At 41.9% G+C, this 23,208-nt stretch overlaps 2 protein-coding genes across 4 annotated transcripts; both read left to right on the top strand.

Moving 5' to 3' along the window:
- The first annotated feature begins 1,476 nt into the window (after positions 1-1,476).
- LOC121896664 lies at positions 1,477-5,888 on the top strand. The gene is made up of 2 exons (XM_042410572.1): positions 1,477-4,276; positions 5,563-5,888. Exon 1 carries the CDS (start codon positions 1,646-1,648, stop codon positions 3,314-3,316), a length of 1,671 nt encoding a protein of 556 aa, XP_042266506.1. The 5' UTR covers positions 1,477-1,645; the 3' UTR covers positions 3,317-4,276; positions 5,563-5,888.
- Positions 5,889-13,143: 7,255 nt separating this feature from the next.
- Positions 13,144-22,635, top strand: si:ch73-62b13.1 (Carbohydrate sulfotransferase 1-like). Of its 3 annotated transcripts, none has more exons than XM_042412288.1 (4): positions 13,144-13,154; positions 13,339-13,363; positions 19,719-19,890; positions 20,748-22,635. In XM_042412288.1, the coding sequence occupies exons 3-4, from the start codon at positions 19,752-19,754 to the stop codon at positions 21,875-21,877; spliced, it is 1,269 nt and encodes a 422-aa protein (XP_042268222.1). In that variant the 5' UTR covers positions 13,144-13,154; positions 13,339-13,363; positions 19,719-19,751; the 3' UTR covers positions 21,878-22,635. The 3 variants fall into 3 exon arrangements, with proteins under 3 accessions (XP_042268222.1, XP_042268220.1, XP_042268219.1); XM_042412285.1 differs by lacking the exons at positions 13,144-13,154; positions 13,339-13,363 and adding exons at positions 16,042-16,189; positions 18,306-18,463; XM_042412286.1 differs by lacking the exon at positions 13,144-13,154 and having other exon boundaries at positions 13,281-13,363.
- Positions 22,636-23,208: the final 573 nt, after the last annotated feature.

Here is a 23,208-nt window from a genome sequence, read left to right as displayed (position 1 = left end):
GGCAACACAAGCAAAAAGTTGATACAGGCTCTCAGACCTCTTGCAGATGCTCACAGACCTCATGCTGATTTGTTTAGTTGCAGTAAGAAGTAAAATATGCGTCATTTTGTTCAGAGGACTTTATAAAATGTGCTTATTTTGTCTACCTACTTGACTTAGATGGTATCTGCCACACACTGGTCACATTGAGGGATTTCATCAACCTTATATAACCTATCTTTACCTTATCTTACTAGACATCTCTTTGTCCTTGTGTGTTTTCCCCACATAATGCCAAAACCTCCACCTGACCCACTTAGCCCACAGGTGGATAAAGTACGGGATTTTCCCAGATATTGTCCTTTGTCACCAAAACACTTGAGTAAGTTCCAGGCATTTATAATTAGAGAAACCAAAAGAGATAAAGCAGGTTTGACTAACAATATCAAAAAATTGCCTCACTTTTAAGCTAACAAGCATCTTCCTTGCTGCAGTGTAAAAAGAGAAATTCAGCTTTACAAAGTAAACAACAGGTTTAACCTTGCGTTTTTCCTATTGTGATTTCCTTGTGTAATTTAGAAGCAAGTTTTTAACCTTGAATGCAACACCATTGAGAGAAGTATTGATTTTTAGAGTAGTACACTTATTTTTTGCTATTCATCAGCTGGAAATAGCTATTACTTTAGTGCTTCATACAGTGAAGGAGTCAAGTAATATGACCAAGAACATAATAGTTGTGTCCTACTGTTTTACAGTAGATCAAAGTCAAATGCCCTTGTACCCAAAATACTTTCTGGGCCAATCTTCTGCCAAGCAAAATAGCAGTTTAGAATTAACAGATTACACACTCCCACTATGTTGTGTGATAAGGCCAGTTACTATTTAAATACTTAACATAATAGGAACAATATGAAGCACATTTGTTATGATACAAAGTGCATTCAGATTTTACAACTTGCCATATTACGTAACTCTTGCACTATACAAAACCAGAGGACACAGCTTTCTCCTGGTGATAAATAGCACTTCCAGGCAACAGATACGGATTACTTGAAACTTCTAGATTTAGTTCAGATTAGTGTTCTTCCTGAATAAGAGCATGATGGTACATCAAACATGCACGGCATGCATTTGCAAAGGTGCAATCATGCTTGCACAGCTGGAATTTCCACAAAAACACGCATGCACATACACTCCCTCTAACTGCTGTGTAACAACCTTGCATGGCTGCTGACCGCACCCACAGCTGAGTAAAAACCTGTCCAACTACACATCAACACTGTACAACCAAGAGCATATTTAATTTTAATTCTTTCAGTCTCTGGGCTTTTGTTTAGCCTTATTGGTTGTCTCAGACTTGTCACAATTCAATTAATTACTTTAATGACTTTGAAGATTTTCCACCCACTCCTATCACTCATTGACTAACTTGACATGTGTGTCTGTGTGTCTCTGCATGCCTGTGTGAATGTCTTATGTGCATGTATGTGTGTGTGTTCCTATGTGTGAGGGCGACAATAAGAAGAATGCGGAAGAGGAGGAAACTGAGATATCAGCTGGAGGCGGAACCTAAGTGACAAACGAAAGTGGCTACATTAAAAACAGGCTTACTGTAAACTCACTTCACAGAGTGTGGCAAACATATGGCTCGGGATACACAGGCAACATGACCTCCTTCAGGTTTCTAGAGTTTCTGCTTTTCCTTCTCCTCCACCAGGTGCGCAGTGAGGAGGCAGAGCTCGTAGTCAGAGCAGAGGGCAGCGTCATTGAGATGGGCTACTGTTTCGGGGTGGATTATATTGTTGTTTATAGATGTGCTCCTGAGGGAGACCAGCTGCTTGGCAACTCCTCAGCTGACAGCACGCCCATCACACCTCCTGCCGACCTACAGGGTCGCATCCACATCAACCAACATCAGCACCTGCTCGGGCTACAGATCAGTGACCTCAAACACATGGACTCAGGGATTTACAGGAGGGAATGCTGGCAGAACCGGGCTCTTGTCAACCACCACACACAGCAGCTCTCTGTGTGTGATGAAGAGATTGGATCAGAGGAGATCATTGTGAAACAGGAAGATGGTATGGCTGAGCTACAGTGCAACAGTACTTCCATAGGTCTGGAGGGAACCTCTGTGCGCTGGTATTATGAAATGTATCCGTCTTATAAGCTCACGCTGTTCCTGGATAGCAGTTTGTCACTGGACCCATTGGTGGAGGGGCTACATGGTGTCGTAGAGGTCAGGGAGAGCGGGGCATTGCTCTTGCTTAACAACAGCATGTTAAAGGATAACCAACAATATTACTGTCTTGTGATGAAAGGTACGAACTGTCTCAGTTACCAAAATATGTACCCACCTGAGCGCAGTGAGAGCAGGGACATTTTTGCCTCACAGGGAGACAGACTGGTACTAAATTGCCCCTCTGATGGTAGTAACCAGCAATGGGAGACACCATTGGGAAGCATTAATGGTAGCAGCATGGAGAACAATCAGATGTACATATCATTCGGTAACAACTCTGAAGACTACTCACTGGTGATTCGTGCCGTCTCTGATGAACACAACGGGAAATACTCATGTATTTCCCCTTCATCCGAGGTGGAGTACTCGCTGGTTCTTTGCCCCAGAAAGGATCCCAAAAAAAATAGTTTTGAAGGTGGGAAAGTCTCACTAAAATGTGATGTTGGCCAAGATGAGGCCGAAAGGGTGCAGTGGTACCGCCAGGAAACATCAGGGGAACATGAACTTATCCATGACTCAAATGATGAGACCATACCAGTCCCAGAGGATCTGAGGGGCAGGCTGACTCTGTCTGAGAACGGCTCCTGTCTGACACTATACAACCTGAAGATAGAGGATAGAAAGGTGTACTGGTGTGTTGCTTTTGGCTCTGAGTTTCTGGAGAGTTATGAATACAAAGATGATTATGATGATGAGGAAGATACCGAGGAAGATGGGCTCAGTGATAGCCAATACTGGTATGACACACACAAGTGCATCTTTAAACAGGAGCATTCGGTCTTGATGAAGAAAACAGGCAAAGGCTCGGGTGTAGGGCCTGTGACCTTTATACCACCGAGCGGTGACCTTGAAACCAGTACCACAGATGACCCATCAACAGACTCTAATGTTACTGTGTATGCTGTGGGAGGCGGACTGGCTGTGCTACTGCTGGCTGTAGTAATTGTTGCAGTGATTGCAATAAAGAAGAGGTCAAAGGCCTCAGCGAAGCAGAGAGCCTCTCGGTCTAGACTAAATACAAATAGGGACATAAAGATGAACGTGGATCCTGGTTGTACTGACAGGTTAACTAACAATGAGGAAAATGAGGCTTAACAGCTTTTGTAAAGTAGCTGCAAGGCATTTTATATCAAATTGTCATTAAGTATACTATGAAACCTGTCCACAAATCTGTTTTCACCAGTTGGTAATTATCAAACAGCTGTATGTATGCTTTCAATTTCATGTTCATGCTGTCTTTCTCACCTTTTCCTCTTAGGTGCTAATGAGTAATGCTGGACTTTATACAATGGAATATGATAAAATGCAATTTTTTCTTTCAAAACCCTTTTTGGTTTGTGACTGAAAATCGTCTGTGTCTAGAACAAGACAAACAGCAACTCTCTCACAATGTTCCTCTTCAGTTTTAGATGCTAAAAGTAAATTTCAGTGCACAAACCACATAGCCTGTACAATGTAAAAAGATGATAACATCTTTTAAACTTATCTGATGGAAAATGTGGTATGGCTGTAATGTGACATTAAATGATGACTAAAAACCAGTCAGGCTGCTCTCCTGTCAACAGATTGTTTAGTGCCATGAAAGCTGAGTGCTACAGCCAAAAAGTACCTGACACTCTGCTGTCAATAGAATCCAAACAATAGAAAGTTATTTCACTGTGACACCATTACTCTGCGGCACATGAAAGTAAGGAATATAGTAGATTGTCCACATTTTCTCTCTTAGCCCTCGCTGAATTCATGGCTTCATAACTTTGCAATCTTTGAGCTAAACAATTGTCTTGAAGTTGCCCTAAATGATAGATTTGGCCACTTGGGGGCAACAAGTTGTAAACAGCATTCACATATTATCACCTTAGAAAGTTCATATGACTAATTAAACTATATTTTTATATTTAAAAAAATAAAAATAGTCAGTGTTAACCTGGAAACAGGCTGAATCTAAGCCTTGCATTGCTTATAGTACATGCTAGCATAAGTGCTTATTTACACATCCAGCAGATACAGAGCAACACTAGCATCCTTTCTGAATCTGATTATGGACGCATGGTAAATGTAAGTTCAATATGTATTCTCATTTTAGCTCTGTTTTAGTGTCCACCATCTCCTAAGGAAATAAATGTATTTTTTACTTTTTGTCTGTCTGCTGTTTTGTGCTGGGCAGGAAGCATACAGTTAGTTTTTAAAGCTTTTTTTGCTGAAAAAAGCTGCCTGCCACTGTCGAAAACAAAGTTGATGAGAGCGGTGAGGTTGAACCAAAACAGTAAAGTTGTTGGTTGCAAATCCAAAACAATTAGCAGAAAGATGCTAAAACGTTCTGTCAAACTGATCAGAACTGCAGACACAGGTGACAATTTTCTGTGGGTTTTTCTCTACGAGTGACGCCTTTCATATTACACATAGTCATTTGTTCCATTAATATATAAATATTGATTAGAGCAACTTTAAAGAAGAAATATGAGGATTTGACTGGAGGAAAGATAGCAGATTATTTTTTAGATATTTTTTGTGAAAGTTTTAACCATCACTCTCAAATAATCTCAGGTATCAGGAGTAAAAAAAAAAATTGGTTTTAAATGCATTCCACAAGACATCAGGATGAATTGGCATTGCTACATATATAATTTTCTTTCAATGTAAGAAAACCAGAAGGATCAAGAGACTCAAAGAAGATTTACATGTAGGCTGCTACAGCTTTAATGTTTCTGAAGACTGGCGTGTGTTATTTTTTATGAAAAGAAGAAAGAAGCAAACAGTTCACTTGACAAATGCATATGTTCATGCATCTTACATTTCTGTGTGCGAGTTCTCCTATCTTTGATTGAAAACATACCTTAGGCTATCTAATCGAACACTACACACACACACACACACATAAACCGCAATACTGAATCAATATCTACTGTACCCTGGAGTACTGAGCAAGTTTAGCAAAACCCTGCTGCAGAGTGAACATCGCTATTGATCCAATATTGCAGTTTGCAAAACACAAAATGAGGTACAGTACATAAAGTGATTATGCGTGTTATTGACTAGCTGTTCATATTGATTCAGTTGTGCATTTTATTACATGTGATAATGTACACTGGAATATGCAGTTTGTGTAGGTGTGCTCAACCAGCTGCAAACTCACAAGACTTCAAACCAGGATCAGGAAAAAGAATCAGTATCATTGTTTAATCTGAATATGAACACACCAAAGTGAGAGGAAAATGTCTCATTCTTGCAGTTTGACTAGATAGTAATTATCAGTTTACAATCAATAATGTGTTGACTTACATAACACATGAAGCAGCTGAAGTTAAACCCTCAGCTGCTGAAACACTTGTGCTCTCCCTCAGGTTGTCAGTGACACCGGGGCCAGACAGGGCTCCTGTTCTCCACTCACTGCCTGACCAGACTTCACAACAAACATTAATAATGTATGAGCCCCTGTGTGCTGCACTCGCTGTTGTCAAACTGAAGCAAGCCTATTGTACATATATGTCATGTAAGTTTGTAAACTTGTCCATGAAATCATAAGAAAAGTTCAAACACTTGTTATAGTACATATTATATTACAGACTGTGGAAATAATGTCTCTGGCATTACTGTCATGACCTGCTGCATAAAAAGTGAATGTAGCTGCTGTCTCATTTATAGCTGCAGGTTGTTAAACTGATCAATAAATCTTGTTTGCAGTTATAACGTACATAACATTTTAATGTTTGCAGCCATAAGGGTTCCATTCAGTGAACCTAAAGTAATGAATCTTGCCTGTGGTGTAAAGTGGAAGGAGCTTTGTAAAATGCTTTTTTATTAGGTGTTTTAAGTCTTTCTTCAGTGTTTAAACAGTTAACACAGTAATAACATCTAGTAACATCATGTTAGTTGTTTCACTATCTGGAAGGGGACGTTATCTCGCTGGAATGAAGAAACTAGAAGATAAAGCAATATTTTGCTCAATGACTTATCCACCTGGAAATTAAATAATCAAACCCATCAAGGAATAGTTTGTCATTTTGGAAAATACGCTTATTTACTTTCTTGGCAAGAGTTAGATAAGTAAAATCAATACCACTCTCATATCTGTACAGTAAATATGAAGTCATTTCCACCAGCCGCTGAGTTTAGCTTAGCCTCACACAAAGAGTGGAAACACATAACACACAACTTCCCCATAAAACCACACCCTTCACTTTTACACTTTGGATTTTGTACGTCTTAAAAAAAACAAGATACCGTGTGTTAATTAGTGAGCTGTAGAGGCACTGGTAGGTGGATTATGTTAACTTTAGACAGAGCCAGCCTAGCTGTTTCCCTTTGTTTACAGTTGCTGTGCTAAGCTAAGCTAACTGGTTGCTGGCTCTAGCTTCATGATGACAGTGGTCTTGTCATTTTAGGGTTTGAAACCTGTGTTCTTTAATCCAGTTGAATCAGACTCTAGTTTGTTTCCCCACTTGGCGCGATTCATTTTTGAACACAGCAGTCATGACAGAGCTCAGTGTGTCATACAAACCATCCCCACCAGTGGGGAAAACAACTGGCGCATAATATGCACCCAAGGGCTGAAACGTTGACAAAATACCATTAGCTAGCTAAAAACATTAGTTTTCAGCATGTCGATGGATTATTTTAGCACCCTGTGTCTACCAGAGAGGAAAAGGTAGTTTATAGCATATGCTGAAACCTGTGACATTGTATATGCTAAGATGCAATACATGAATGCAAGAGCTGACGACGTCTACGGTAGAGATAGCACAACAGTATAGCAAACTCCACCACATAACAGGCTGGCATTACATTTTTCACAGCTCATACTACAGTTAGTAAACATAGGTGGGGAAATTACACACACAGACATGCAATCATTTCCCATTCAGGCTCTTTTTACAGTTAGCATTTCAGTTGAATACAGGTTAGCTACTCTGTGATTAAAACATCTATTACAACACCTCATACCTTTCAATTAAACAGATGTTCTGTTTTTACTTTCAACCTGCATGTTCTCTGTGACTAGCAATGTGTCCAGATATATGTATATTTTTATGGAGGTTTTTGAGCTGCAGGCTGTGCAGCCAAGGTCGAGTCTGTCTCTTCCACAGCCCTGTATTCACTTTTATCTTTTAAAAAGGCTCAGTTTTCTGGTTTGGCAGCTTATAAAATTTAGTTCTGGGATCTTTACCCTGTTGGCATTTTTCTGTTGTTTCATCAGACAGAAGTGACAAGGAGGCACCTTCACTCAATACAAAGTCAATGGAGAGCAATGAATTGTTTTCCCCTCCGGGGTGGGTGGGACTTAATTGTGCTCGGTCTCTATACTCGGGTGTGAACCAAAACAACCGCACAGACTCTCGGTCCAGCCCCAAACGAATTCCAGAGTGGTTTGTTTGCAGTGGGAATGTAATCCAACTCCGATTCGACCCAACTACTTAGCATACTCTGCTAATTTGAATTAAACAGCTCCCGTAACCAGGTGCAATTTGCATACTGGGATGCAGATGAGTGAAATCAACAGTTGCTCGCAGCTAGCCAAAGAGTGAATCGAGAGCCGCCCTGGACTAGCGCAACAAATTATGTTGCATTCTTCATATTTGGCCTTCTTCCTGTGTTCACATTCTTGCTCCTGGAATAGACACAAATAACCAATGAGTGAGTGACCTAACTTTTAGTGATGCGTTTTGGTTTACTTGGATTTATTTCTGTGTGAAAAGGCACCGAACCAAGGGGAAAAGGCAACAAGTCTATCAACTCATCCACTGATTCAGACCAAAGCAAATGAACCATTTGAAAACTGCAAGAAACCAAATAAGCGTTTTTTCCAAAATGTTGAACTATTCCATTAAAAAAGTAAAAGACAATAATGACACATTACCTGCTCTTCCTCTAACACGAATCTGCTAAATTGCTGCTACATTACTTTTGACATGCAGAAGTCAAAAGTAACAGACACAACAGTCTGCACACACCCAAAACACAAACAGCTGGGCAGAAACAAGCTACAATATTCATGACAGGACTCAACATTTTTATTTGTAATGTATATTTACTAAATAAAGATTTTCTGTAGCTTCACATTTTGCCTTTGGGAGCTGCACCATCACCAAACTGGACAGGTAAGTTGAGAACTATATCATCACCTCTGAAACTGGCATAAAATGCTGATTAAATATGGTAAAACTCTGCCCCCTTGAGCAGCCTCAGTGCAGTCTGGCTTAGCCTCTAACATTTCCCTGAAACTCATCACTGTATGTCAATACAAATTCCCCCTGTCTGTGGTTTTCAATGTCATTCAGCAGCGTCCTGCTTTAAATAGACTTGATTTAAATTCCTCATTTACTGAGGCCTCTTCATATTCATTGTGCTACACATTTCTGCACAGTGAGCCAACACAAAAATATTTTTGTGATTTTTGGTAATGCAAATGCCATTAAATGTAATTACCGGTGTGATTTGTCTTTTCCTCCAGTCTTGAAGCTTTCCATCTTTAATCTGGAGATCTTGTGCTTCAGCAATATTTTCAGCTGCCAGATTCTATTACTCCCACACACTTAACCTTTTGGAACCCTGATAAATATTTATACTCCACAGCAGCGCCAATATAGCCAAAGAAGAAAAAAAATGTGTTGGGAAATATTTGTTCAGCTGGTACATATAAAACACTAAATCTTTTCCCATTGTTGTTCATAATTTTTTGTTGGGCCAATATCTGATACTGCAACTGCAATGAAGAGGAGTAAAAAAAAATCCTAAACCAATTATTTACCTGTTTATAACTGTATTTCCTTTTTGAATATTATTTCTATGAAGTGAAATGTTGATATCTTTGAGAAACCTTGCCTTAATAGCAGCTAACATTGTCTCCAAGCCTGCAGTTTACAAAGTATCCAAAGTGTTAAAAATGGACTAAAAATAAACCAACTTTATGAAAAGCATCATATATGGAGAGCTGAGCCATGAATTAACCACACAACGAGTAAGAGGAGGATTTTGGACATTTTTCCCAAAAGTGTATCCTTTGTTTACATTTTTAAAAAGTTATTATAAAATTCATTCATGATCATGAATGCTCTCAGAACAAGGTGAATGTCTGTTGACAGAGCAGAAAACAATGAGATTGATTATCAAAGTGTGTCTGACAACCTGATACAAAAGGATTACAAGGATTTTCATGGGCTGATTTGTTCAGCACTGGTTGTTGTCAATTCAGTGGTCTGTCCACCGACCGTGGTCGCTAACACAGATCACTGGTTACTATCACTAGGGGGCGCTGAAGCTAGCGGTCCGGACCAGTTAGTGAGTGGTCTGTGGAGTGGTCTTCATGGTCCTGACTCACCTTCTCCCTTCTCTGGCCATGTTGGCAACGCTGTAAGCTGAATAAATGTCAGAGATCATAATCCTTTTTTTATATTTTATATTGTCTATATTCTTATTGTTGCACTGTATATTGCATTTTGTGTGGTTATACCTAGATGGTAATAAATCTCTCTCTCTCTCTCTCTCTCCCTCTCTCTCCTTTGTGGTCCGGACCAGTTGCTCAATGGTCTGTCACATGGTCCTAATCCACCACACACCTCCTCTATCTTATCTCCCCTTCTCCCTTCTCTCTCCTTTGGCTATGTGGTACACTTTGTTAGCTATCGATACATTGTTTTTGTTGACAGAGACAAATAAACACCACAAATCATGATATTTTGTCTATGAATTATACTCTGTTGTCGATTTGGCCTCAATTATATTGTTATCGTTTGTACTGTATTTTGAAATTTGTGTGATGATAGATAGATAGAAAGATAGATAGATAGACAACCCCTCTCAATTTGTGTCTAGTTGTGAGGGAAGCACTGCGGAATCAGAAGAGTGAAATAGAGAATGAAGGAGGGGGAAAGAGGGTCTTCCATATTTGCCAGTTTGCTTTACATACGCTCCTTCACAAGCTTGATTGATGGAGACACAGATGTGGAAGGGGAGCAGCTGTTCGGTGCTCTCAGGTGTAATTAAGAAAGGGCTCGGTCACACAGAATTGCCCCAGGAGGCCCAACGGAGCGCCGAGGAATCAGCATGCCTCAGAGAACAGCAAGATCCAGCAGCAGGCTTCCTTCGGCTCGTTACAGTGAGAGACTCTAAATGGATCAGCTTAATTGTCGAGGCATCTCTCAGACCATCTGTGTGTGTAGGAGGGCGTGTTTGAGCTGCAAGTGCTTGTCTGTGCTCGGTCTGTGCTGCATGTGTGTTCCAGTTTAAGCAAACTGCGAGTGATCACGGTGACAGAGCAGAACTAAAGATAGAAAAATAATCAATGAAATCATCCAGGAAATTGTGTTTAGACAAGTTGTTACTCAGAGTCTCTTGTTCTCACTTGGGCTGGTATAACTTCTGCAGAACACACAGAAATGTGTGACTAGACTCCCAATTTAAAGATTATCTAAAGTTTTCTCTGCCACACACACACACACACACACACACACACACACACACACACACACACACACACACACACACACACACACACAGAGGTCCATTTCTCTCACCAATGCAACAATCAAATCCACAGTGGGCGGATGTTCACATGATCCCTCCCTAGCTCCCTCCCTCCCAGGACACCTCTTTCTTTCCGATCAGGAGGCCATGTTCTGTAGAATCAGCACGTCTGCTCAGTGTTCCCTGGTGGCTGCCGGGCTGAGCCTGCTGAGGCCCGATCTGCTGTAATTTGCCAGGCCCATTACTCCCACAAATGTGATGGCTGCGAGCCCTGCGAGTGTGAAACAGTTGGTGGGATAAAGAGCAAGAAGGATAGAAAGAGAAAGAGAGAGAGACAGAGAGAAGAGCAGGGTACCTCGCTTTTGCTGCTGTCTAGCCACAGTGTCTGAGAGTGTGTGATGTGTCATGCTAATGGCACCAATTATGCACCAGAGAGCACAGCTGATGGGCTGGTTTTACAGCAAAAGTGCTGGGGAAAAAACGGTTGCAGAGGGAGGCCTTTGGGTCTAAAAACAAAACAAAAAAAAAAGAAAATTATGTTAGAGACAGAAGGGAGACGAGCCACTTGGGGCTTTTCTTTCCTAATAGCGGTCTGCTTGCTACCCAGACATGTGGAGGTGTCTGGTTGGATCTCAGCCACTCAGGAATTTATGTCTGTTATTTTCAGAGGGGCAATCCAAGCGAGACCAGGACCAATCAAACGCTCTCAATAAAACTGACTTCCCTCTGGAAGTCTCAAAGGCTTTCAGTAGATTTGATTTGAAGTCTATAACCTAGAAACTGGTGGGCGTGAGGCTGAGATGCTGTGATACTCACTCTGTCAGACTGTAAAACTTCAACTCCCCTGTGTGATGGAACTGTTGAAGAGCAGAAGGTGTATCACACATAATCATTCTGTTTTTTAATCCCCTGGCGTGATTGCATTGATGTTTACAGGTTGTGTTGTGTGATGCAGAAATGATCTGATCTACTTTTTCTCATGTATTGATGTGATGCATCATAATAGAACATTTTGTGAAGTGAATGCTCTTGCAAGCAAAAGCAGCGATCAACCAGTTAGACTAGATATCTCTTAGTCATGTAATTGGCTCCTCTGGCATGTAAGAGTCTTCTATGAATGTGTTGATGGGTACCAGGAGAAAACTTAAAAGCTTAAAAAGTTTTAATTTTATTGAAAGGCGTTGAGCTACCCGCATGCATACAGCAGATAATTACAAGTCTTTTTTTCAGGAGCAGGATTTTTCTTTTTTTTTTTTGCGCACAGCAGGGTTCAACAACACAACAGCAGAGCCGACTTGTTCACTCATGTGCAGATACTGTTAGATTAAAGCTGAAATAAAAAAAAAAGAGAATGGGAGATCTCAGAAGACAGGGGAGTGAAAATGAGACCATCTATATTCAAGAGATCTCTCGTTCAAAAACAATCACACAGACGTGCATCGTGAACGCGGCACAGCCACACCTTTGATGCACAGATGGTGTGTGTAAACTTTATCGTTCCCCCCCTTCCCGCTCCTCCTCTCCTCTGTAATCTCTCTCTCTGTCTCTCACATCCCTCATGTCCCACATTCTTCCTTCCTCTCATCACCCCGTGTGTCAGTCAACGGATTTCTCTCACTCTGCCAGCAGCAAGGCACCTCGGCTGGCAACCCGTCCTGCCTAAATTTAATAAATGAAGCCTTTGCAAAATTGGCAAGCAGGGTGGGAACACCACGGCTGGGTAAATGTTAGCTGAATGCTTGGGTTTATAAAGACGGCCCACTACTTGTGTAATTTGGAGTTGTCATAGAAAACAGCCAGTGATGGAACGGGTGAGACAAATTTATGCCAGATGACCCTCGTCTCCTTAAGTGGCTCACTGAACAGGACAGCAGAGAGCCGGGTCAGGAGTTCTGCGAGCTTCAGGATAACAAGCAATCAAATAGACTCAGACACTAAGTCTGATTGGGGTCAGCGTTGTTGAATTCAATCATGACCTCCCATAAACAGTCAAGAAATATCAGGCAAAAAAACCCCAACCTTCAGCAGAGTTTGAAAAAAATTAGAGCAGATTAAAATAATTCCTCCTCATACATATATTGATGATTACATTATTAAATGAAATCATTTTGGGGAAGAGTTAGATGAGAAGCTTGATACTACTCTTAGGTAATCACTTGTAAATGTGAGGCTTAGCTTAGCACACAGACTGGAAATGGGAAAAGGTCTCCCTTTTCACCAGGCCCTGGTTCCCAACGGCACTAGTGTTTCTCTTTGTGTGTGTGTAAAATCAATCATTTCAGTCCAATTTGTTAATTCATCAGTTCTGTTTCAGTTGAGTAGTTTGTGTTATTTTTTTGTTGAAGGGCTTCACTCCTGCTGTGATATGTTCCTTTTTTGAAGTGTTTTGTGATGTCAGCACTGATTGCTTAATCAGTCATAGTGACAACAGGTGTGCATCATTAGCTGCACTAAGAGGTACTGTCAAGGTGAGGTAGGAATTTGATAAAACTTTCCTGTGGTGTAAATGACATTCAGCATCATTTGGAACACTCATCGCTGTGCATGTGTGAACTTAGAAAAATTGTGATTGTCAGCAGTAACAGAGAAATTCTACATCAGTGTTGTTCTAATGTTATTCTCTATGTTCACCATGTGGTAACCTGAGCATGTTCCAGTTAGGTGAGGCCGAGAGGGTAAAAGGTCAGTCACTGGTCAGCTGTGATGAGTGAACGAGAGAGTAACTGACAGCTTGCTTTGAGATTTTACTTGTTTCATTTCTCAAGTTATTTTTCATTTCCTGTGTTTTCATGAATATTTTTTGCACTGCCTTCTGACCTGCTTCCTTCACATCCTCTTTAAAGTTTGCCATTGCCAAACAGCATCTCCTGCCCTTTATATGGGGCATCAGCATTACACTCTCTAAAGGACAAAAAATGACATTTCACCATTATGTGCCACACTATTTGTTGCCTGGGACCAGTAACTTCCTGTAGTTTCCACTGGTTGCCTGGCAACTGGTCCCAGCCAAGAAATAGTGTAACACAACTTCAGTTTAAACAAATGAGATATAACTTGTTCATTAGTGAGCCTTAGAGGTTCTAGTAGGCGGATTTTATTGCCTTTGGACTGAGCCAGGCTAGCTGTTTCCCTCTGTTTCCAGTCTTTATGCTAAGCTAGCTAACCAGGTGCTGCCTGTAGCTTCATATTTAACAGATGAACATGAGACTGGTATCAATCTTCTCTTCCATCTCCCCGCCATGAAGCAAATAAGTCACACTATTCCTTTAAATGAAATAGTTGTGTGTCTGCATGGCATTATTACTGTCCAAGCGACAATATGACTGTGAAGAATTTCTCAGATGTTGTTAGTGCCAGTGAGAAATAGAGAAAGCGTGCTGGAGTGCCCTGTTTCTGGTTGTTTGCTGAATTAAATTTAGCTGTCTCTGCTGGCACACTAGTGGGTGAGATGAGATTTCTTTTCACCTGCTTATTGCACTTATAGGAGGGAGGGGAGGGGGCTGAATAAAGGGGGCTGCTCTTCGCTCCCTCAAATGAGTGTGCAGAAACACTAGCTTTCCTCCACAGGCAAAACTCCTCCTAAGATAACTTTTGCAAGACCTGCTTTCCCTTGTGACAAGCTGATTGACAGATCTTGTCTTTAAAAGAAAGTGGAGCAGAAGTTGCCAAGCAAGCCCAGACACAGAAAAGCAGTCAGTTAAGTCAGTTAAGAAGACACGGTTATCCTGAACTGTGGAGAGTTTTCAGCTGAACACTTCCATCCACTTTATGATGAAAGACTGCTGTCATGTTAAAGATCAGATAAAGGGTGGATCATAGAGATATGGGGAATGCAGATTGGTGAGGTGTGATAGTTAAGAGCCTGAAAGTCCCGGAAAAGAAAAATGAAAGGTAGCCTACTCCAATTCTCTAATGCATGTGTACACGTTTGATTTTGTGCTCTTTGAAAGTGTGTGTGGTGGGGAACAAATGTGGGTATAGCTAAACAGGGAGCCCCGTGGAGGATTCAGCTTTCGCTCACAGAAAATTCAACTTTTTCTTATTGCCTGTTTCACATCTCGCCAAGGAGGTGTGGGGGCGATCGGCTGCTCAGAGCTGGGGAATCGATGCTGTACTGTAGGCAGGCATAGCGAGGGATCAGCGCAGAGAGGTGCGGAGGACAGGACTCTCTTGTATCACTCACTAGGCGTTCTTGGCAGCTTCTTGTCCTTTGTATGTGTGCTTGTATGGTAAAACCTTTGGCTGATAATATGCTGCAGCCTCATATCACCAGAAAAAGCTTGTTCTGTATCTGCGTAGGTAGACTTCTAGCCCTCTGGTTCCCAATTCTGAGATCATTTCAGCCTGCCTTAGCTTTGGTGTATCCACTGCCTGAAAGGTTTAAACACAGGTTAGATAAGGGCAGAAAAGTTGGAACAACTAATCCCCCACTGAGAGAAAGTTTAAGGATCCTTATGCTTTGGCAACTCATCCAATTGTAGAAAAATCCAAAGACAGCCATTATTTCACCAATTTTCTCTGCGAATCTCAGTAAAGACACACTTTTTAGCCAGCATGACACTGCCACAGCAGGAGATAAATCTGAAAGACCGCAAACAGAATCGACCCCATTCCCAGGAGTAATGGAGCTGTCACTGGCTAAATCTGACCCCACAGTAAGCCCCAGGGGGCAATGATATGGCACCCGTCCCTCCACAGCAGGGAGTCAGCAGCACATATCTGATGATAGCAGTCATCCTCACTGGAATGAGGAAAAATAGAGGTCATTGTGTCACTGTAATCTCATGGGAAACGTGTTTATGTGCGTGTGTGCATGTGTGTGTGTGTGTGTGTGTGTGTGTGTGTGTGTGTGTGCGTGTGTGTGTGTGCGTGCGCGTGCGTGTGTTATGAGTGTGTAGTGATCCATTTGAGGGTATAGTGAGAATCCCTGCAAAAGAGCATGACAGTGACAGAGAGGGAGGAATGACACTCTGATGGTTATGGTGGGATGCTGAAGTGATTGTTGATGCCTGCCAGGAGCTGATGAAAGCTGCCTTCATGAAATATGAGAAATGTCCGGTCCTCTTACACCTGCAAACATGTCAAATAGACAATTAAAGGAAGAATCATATAATAGTTGGACTCACTGTTTACTGCCTGTTGAGATCACATGTGTCCAACACATATGCCCACGTAATGAAACGTACCCTCCAGCATCAAAGCGTAATGCACGGCAAGGCAATCTTCCATCCAATCTAGACTCAGCTCCAGTAGCCTGTGTGGTCTCTGGAGGGGTGAGACATACCTCCCCACTCAGCATCTCGCTGCTCTCCATCCATGGCGCATCTCCGGCACTGAATCCAGTTCGGCTCTGGACACCGGCTGCAGCACACAGCGCTCCCTCCGCCTCACACACACACACACACACGCGCGCACACACACACACAGACAAACACAAACACACACTTTTACAAATGCATCGTAGAAGACTGGACTGGCCTGGAAAATATCTGATCGAGCGCGTTCATGGTAAGGTAACATTTTTTTTTTTTTTGTGAGGGGAGGGGGGGGGTCAAAGCCGTCATCTGTTGTGCATTTTACGCGCACCGAGCTGCAACCTAACCGGTTATCTAACAAACAAGATGCGATAATCTGGCCATCATACATCATAATGAGGATGTGTAGAGATAAAACAGTAAATGTGTCAATGATTTTATTTTTTTCCCCATACAGCTACTTCAAGTGTGTCCGTGGTACTCAGTGGTGTGTTTATAGTGACCTCGTCTTACTTTATCGGCTGCGGTTCCACCATAATACTCCACAGGGACTCAGTTTTGTTGTGATATTTGTTGTTCTGACATTTATTGCAACAATATTACAGATAATTATCGGTTATAACTCGAGTTTACAGTGTTTCAGTTACTGCAGATTAATTTCCAGTGCTCTCAGATGCAGATGTATGCTTCTTATGTTTAACATCCACAGGATCGTGTAGCTGTAAGAGAGGCGGGATAAACTCAAGTTGAAGCTTTCTTTTCTTATTCCTTCCATCTTCTCCTCTATTACTCTAATTTCATCATCACTAAACTTTAGGCTACGTGACTTTCTCATTTCATTTCTCATCTTTCATTTTACGCTCAAACATCGCGCACCATCCGCTCGCTTGTTGTGCTGTTTGTGAATGAACCACACAGTGAGAACAATGCGCGGTGTCTTATCAGGGAAATATAATCACGGACAAGATCAGACGGAGAGTTGACCTTTTTCTTCATTGTGTTCCTTACTCTCTTCTCCGTGTGTGTGTGTGTGTGTGTGTGTGTGTGTGTGTGTGTGTGTGTGTGTGTGTGTGTGTGTGTGTGTGTGTGAGAGAGAGAGAGAGAGAGAGAGAGAGAGAGAGAGAGAGGAGAGCTGGAGGAATCATGTAGATGGCAGGAGCTCCTCTGTAACCCAGGGTCAGTTGCAGCTCCTCCGTGCGCTGCAGCGCTCTGTGCGTGCGTGTGTGTGTGTGTGTGTGTGTGTGTGTGTGTATGTGTGTGTGTGTGTGTGTTGATGGACAGGAAAAGGAGGATGAAGAAAAACAAACTGAGACACAGAACTCCTAGTGTTGCCACTGTTGCTCAACTCTTTGGACTGATCACCAGGCTTTGCCAATAAACAGCCTCACTCACCTCATTCAGAGGATCTGAAAACACACAGAGGTGCCTTAATAGAAAAATCTTTGGCACTGTCGCTCACCCACTGTTCCCTCAATCGCTTCCATCCCAGATCCCTCAGTCCCACCCTCATCACTAACTTCTAACTTCATTTGTTGCCTTCATTTTCCACAGAGGCAATTGCCTTTCCTTGCACCATGCACTAATGTCATTATCTCCAACACTTTAGCTGCTAGCTATGTTATCTCAGCAGCAACGCCTGTGCTCACTGAATTTACAACTCAAACCTGCCAGAGGAACGTGCACTGCACAGTGTAATCTGTGGCTGATCCTGTCCCTGAGGCTTTTATCCTCTTGTAAGCACTGAGGAATACAAAAACAGAGACCACCTGAAGCCTGCAGTCCCCTTCCAGCTGTTGACAGAGTGTCTATTATTCCTGGTGTCGAGTCCCAATGCGGGAACAGTTATAAGCCAGGGAAAAAGGAGGACTTGCAAATCAAATTGCTTTAATCCATTGAAGCATCTGTCTTCATTCTCGAGAGGGCAGCAGGGTGTGTAGCAGAGGAGCTCTGATCATGACTGGAGGAAAACAAAACCTGTCACTGTGGAATCGTATGATGTGCCTCGGTCAGCCAGCTGTGCAGTAGGGTATGAATGGCAAGACAGTCAAATTGACAGATTTTTTTTTAAGTGTCAAAGATGGTAAGAAGCTTGGTCAAAGTCTCTCATTATCTGCAGTCATTCATGCTTATATTTCTCTGCCCTTTCCTCTCCCTCCTGTCCATCAACAAGCACACAAACAGGAAAAGCTGCTCTAAAGTTGTTCTGAGACAAGAGACATACAGTACAGTGTCCTCATTGCTATCACTACTAGTCTAAGAAACAAAGTTTTTCTCTCCCCGATGAGTTCATTCTGTGATTGCTGTTTTTAGCCGTATTCAAACAGAATGGCTCATGATGTCAGCTCGATTTCTCTTCCCCTCACCCACAGAGTAAATGTCTGGTTTTGCACTGTTTGTGATTAATGGAACATCAAAAGCCGATCTCAGCTCAGTGTGATACATTCCTGAGGATATGAGTCTGCCAGGGACATATAAACATCATTAATGAACAAGAGGCAGACTGGAAAGACAGAGTGACAGAAAGAGGGTAAGGAAGCAAACAGGAAAGCAATATTTATTTTTGTCAGTAATATGATGTATATATACCTGTAGCTTTGATGGTGATTGCCTCCGCACAGCCACTCTGAGTGATGGAGAGACAGTTTGCGCCCGGATCTCATGTGATTACCTACCATCAGTTTGGTGCAGAGGGACAAATGGATGGCAGCACCTTTTTTTTTCTTTTTTTAAATCCATTTGGAAAATCACATCTCCCTTCGCTCTTTCATGCCCAGTGGCAAAGAACTCGGAAGTGTACAAAGGAAACTTCTCCACTCATCTATGTGAAGACAGCTATATTTATGTGGATATGTAACTCTCTGCTGGGCTTAGAGGCTTAATTACCCAGAAGAGAGGAAAGCAAAAATGAAATGCAATTATGCAACTGTGTGCAGGGTATCCTATCCTGGATAGTGGAGCTATTGTAGATGGGCACATTACAGCTACCATTTTCCAGTGGTCTAACCTTTGAGTCGTGTTTTCCTGCTGAAGAAAATCAATGGATCCTTTAGGAAACAAATCCACAACCTTTAAACTGTTTATTCAAAGCGTTTAAGCTACTTACGTTAGAAATACTACAAGGTGCTGTCTGTTTGTCCTCCTTGTGGAGACAACAACCTTTTTTCTGGAACCAAAAAAACACTTCAAATGTGTTTTAAAGGAGAAGTTTGACATTTTAGAGAATACTCCTATTCTTTTCTTACCAAGAGATAGATGAGAAGATTGATGCAACTCTCACATCTTAAATATGAAGCTACAATCAGCAACCTGCTAGCATTGTATGAAGACTGCTAGTCTGGCTCTGTCCAAAGGTTAAAAAATAGATATAAAAATCTGCCTACGAGCACCTCTAAAGCTCAATAATTACAAAGACATTGTATCCATTTTTTTTTAAATTCATAAATAACCCTCTGTAACACCACAAATTGTCATTTCTACACTTCTGTTTTTGTATGGTAAAAAAAGGGACATAACATGCTAATTAGAACATTCTGTTACATAAATGATATGATAAAATATTCTGAACTGGCAGGGGAAATCTGGAAAGTTAATGTGACATACTTTACCCTCTACTGTTGAAGTGCCCTGGAGCAAGGCTCCCAACTTCTCCAGCAATAGATGCTCAGCGGCCAATAGTAGACGCCTGCAGGTGTGAATGAGCAAAAGCTGCACACATGTATGAAGATGGAAAAAATAGATCAAAATGACATCTCATTGTGTGTGTGTCTCCCTGGTGGCATCAGAGTGAAGGATGTAGAGCCAGAGGGGGGGGCAGGATGGAGTGCTCCTGGAAGACGGTGCTGCTGCTGGTGTGTGCCTCTCTGGGAGTCCAGTACACGGCCATCCGCACCCTGAGGGATTCGCTGTCTGGACCCTGTCAGGGATCCTACCACTGCCAGACCAGACATCACCGAGGTACAAATCAACAGCAAGTCCAGACTGTGCTACAAACTTAACTTCCTGTCTACAAGACCACAGCAAAAATCCGGAGAGTATAAAGTTTAGACATGTATGAATATACGCTTATATTTAATGCAAAAAAAACATGCTCTCTTATAAAATTTGAATGAGCAGCATCAGCAGAGGGCACACACTTGAACCTTAATTGGTAATATTAGTAATGTTGTATTGTGATTAATGTTTGGAGGAAAGCATCATGTAAAGAGATTGAGTAAAGACAGAATATCTAAGCTGGAGAATCAAGCTGTGGCACCACACTGTGACTGAAGCAAAAGAAAAAAGGGAAGCAGATCATTAAACGAGGGAATTCCCAACAAGTGGGCAGGATGGAGAAATGAAATATGTGTAATTCGTTTGACAATTATCCTCCAATTTATCTCCATTAATCCCCCTCTCATAGCGCAGCTGTAGCTTGCCGGAGCTCCTGTGTACAAAAGTAACATCCCCTTTGCAATCAACTCCTCATCAGCCATAATTACATGTTAGCTATTTGCACTATATTTAGAGATCCGCCATTTCATAAACCCCCTCGGTAACCCACCGGCAGACAAGAAACTTACTCATGCATGTTTACCCTCTAAATTATTTAAACCTTATTGGCTTGATTAAGGAGTTTACTTTCTCCTGGCTTGAAGTTATGGCGAAAACGGACTCTCACTTTTATGAGCTGAAATAAGTGAAATAAATCCTCTTTTGTCAGAACTTGAAACAGATCGTTTTATTTTTTTAAAAAAAAGAAATAAAAAAACAATCAAATATGGCTAAATTTAAATCACATTGTCAGTAAAGCGTACAACTTTTCTTTCCCCAAGACTCCAGGTGGAGAGCTTTGTGCGATGACAATTGGATGCCCGTCGAGTCGCCTCGGAAGCACATCCTGCTGTTTGCCACCACACGCAGTGGCTCATCCTTCACCGGTCAGCTCCTCAACCAGCACCCCGGGATGTTCTATGTGTTTGAGCCTCTCTACCACGTCCAGCAGGCCTTCACCAACTCCAGCAGCAGGCTGCGTCGCACCTTGGACCGCCGGGCCCTACTGGGAGCATACAGGGACCTCCTCCTCAATCTGTACACCTGCGACCTTCACTTTATGGAGAGCTATATTCGTCCTGAGCCACAGGACCACATCACAAGTTCTTTCTTCCGCCGAAGCTCCAGCCACGCCCTTTGTTCCCCTCCTGTGTGCCTGGAAGGAGGGGATGGAGTGGGCTCTGATCCACCTGATGAAACCTGGTGTCCTAAGAAGTGCGGGGCACTGAACCTCACCTTGGCCTCTATGTCATGTCTGTCAAGGGAACACATAGCCATAAAGACAGTTCGGGTCCCTGAAGTGGGGGACCTGCGCACCCTGACTGAAGATCCGCGTCTGGACCTGAAGATCATCCACCTGGTGAGGGACCCCAGAGCCATCCTAGCCTCACGCATGATGGCGTTTTCAGATCAGTTTCGTGCTTGGAAAATATGGAATGCAACAGGACGGCAGCCACGATATGTGGACCTGTCACAGATCACCAGCACCTGTAAGGACATGGCGGCCTCTGCAGAAACAGGCCTGCAAAGGCCAGCCTGGCTGCGGGGACGCTACCTGCTGGTGCGGTATGAGGACCTGGCTTTCAACCCAAAGGACAAGGCTGCTGAGATCTACAGGTTCATTGGGCTGGAGATGGAGGACAGGGTGCAGATGTGGATCGCAAAGAACACCAACAGTAACGTGTCATCTCCGTCTGAGTGGAACTACAGGTATTCCACCACCAGAGACTCCAGAGCGACAGCAGAGAGCTGGAGGCTTCGTCTCGGCTTTGATATCGTGAGGACTGTGCAGAATCTTTGTAATGACACTCTGGCTCTGCTGGGATACAGGCAAGTTCACTCCGCAGCTGGACTCAGAAACCTTTCCCATAGTTTAGTGGAACCCCGGACCTTTCAGCCGGTCACATGGTAGATTTGATTTCTTTTTTTTTTTTTAATCTCACTGTTATTTATTTATTTATTTATTTATTACCGCTGACTTTCCCCTCTGTCATACAGAAATAATGAATGTATTTTATATTATTTTTGAATAATTTAAAAAGTAATTTATTATCACTCATATTTTCACTTTTTATGGTTTTGTTAGATATTAAAAGTGCCAAATTTAAAGAGTGTGTGATGCCAGAAAAGGTATTGATCTTAACTAAAGTGTATACTGCTGTATGTGTTGACAGAATACCCCTCTTTACTTGTACAGCAAAACCTTGAGGTATTCTAGTTTTATTTTATTTTTTCTCCACTATTTAATTTTCTCATCATCTTAGTGTTTACTGGGTTTAAAAGAGGAAAAAAGGACACTTCAAAGAATCCAGGTACAATTTCAGAGTAAATCTGACCTTAAGTCTTATAAAAAGTGATTTTCTTGAAGGTGAGACACACAGGAAGCGAGGGGGTTTATTTGCAAAAAGAGAAAAAAGAAGAAAGAAATTATAGGGCTTGTCTCCTGAGTGTCTCTAATGCATTCTGGAAAAGGATTAAAATGTCACATGTTGTAGGTAGAAAATCTTTGCCAGTGCAATCTTCTGAAGCACACAGCAGCTCTGTTTCCTAAGTGAAGATGTTCAGAATATATGAGAATATGTTTGTTTTTTTCTTTACTGTAAATGCTTAAATACTATTAATACTGGTTAACTGTTGCAATGCAAGTGTGCAAATGTTGTGTAGTGGACATATTTGTCAGTGTAACTATACTGTTTATATTTTTTAGATTTTTTTAACAATAAATTATTCATATGTAAGTAATACATATTCACACTGCTGAAATCTTTTTGCAACCACATTTGTTTAATGCCTTTTTTTATTTTTATTTTTTTCCTGCAAGGAAAATGGATAAGTGCTTGAGTTTTAGGGCTGAAAACAGAGAATGGTGCAAATCTTTGCCTTTTATCTTGTAATCCTGCTGTATTTCTCTCTGTCTTTCAGCCAAATTTCAATCTTAGTGATGTGTCTGCAGTAACAGACATATTTTTGATGCAAGAGAACACACGCTGCACCAACTGTGCTTCATTTTGAGCTAACTTTGAACACTAAGAAGAATAATACAAGTATTATTTGGTGGTAACAGCTGTCTGCAGCGGAGTACAGTCACACATTAGACAGCTGCAGGTTCTCTGCCATTCCCACCATTTGAAATTGGTCTTTGTGTCTAAACAGAGAAAGGAAGCGTGTCATCTCCAGACACCAGCCCATTTATTTCCATGTAGAGCTGCTCTCTTGAGATAAATGCTGGAAGTAGTTTCTGAG

This window comes from Thunnus maccoyii, chromosome 5 (assembly GCF_910596095.1).
Source record: "Thunnus maccoyii chromosome 5, fThuMac1.1, whole genome shotgun sequence".
NCBI classification, from domain to species: domain Eukaryota; kingdom Metazoa; phylum Chordata; class Actinopteri; order Scombriformes; family Scombridae; genus Thunnus; species Thunnus maccoyii.
This window is presented reverse-complemented; position numbering and strand designations above follow the sequence as displayed.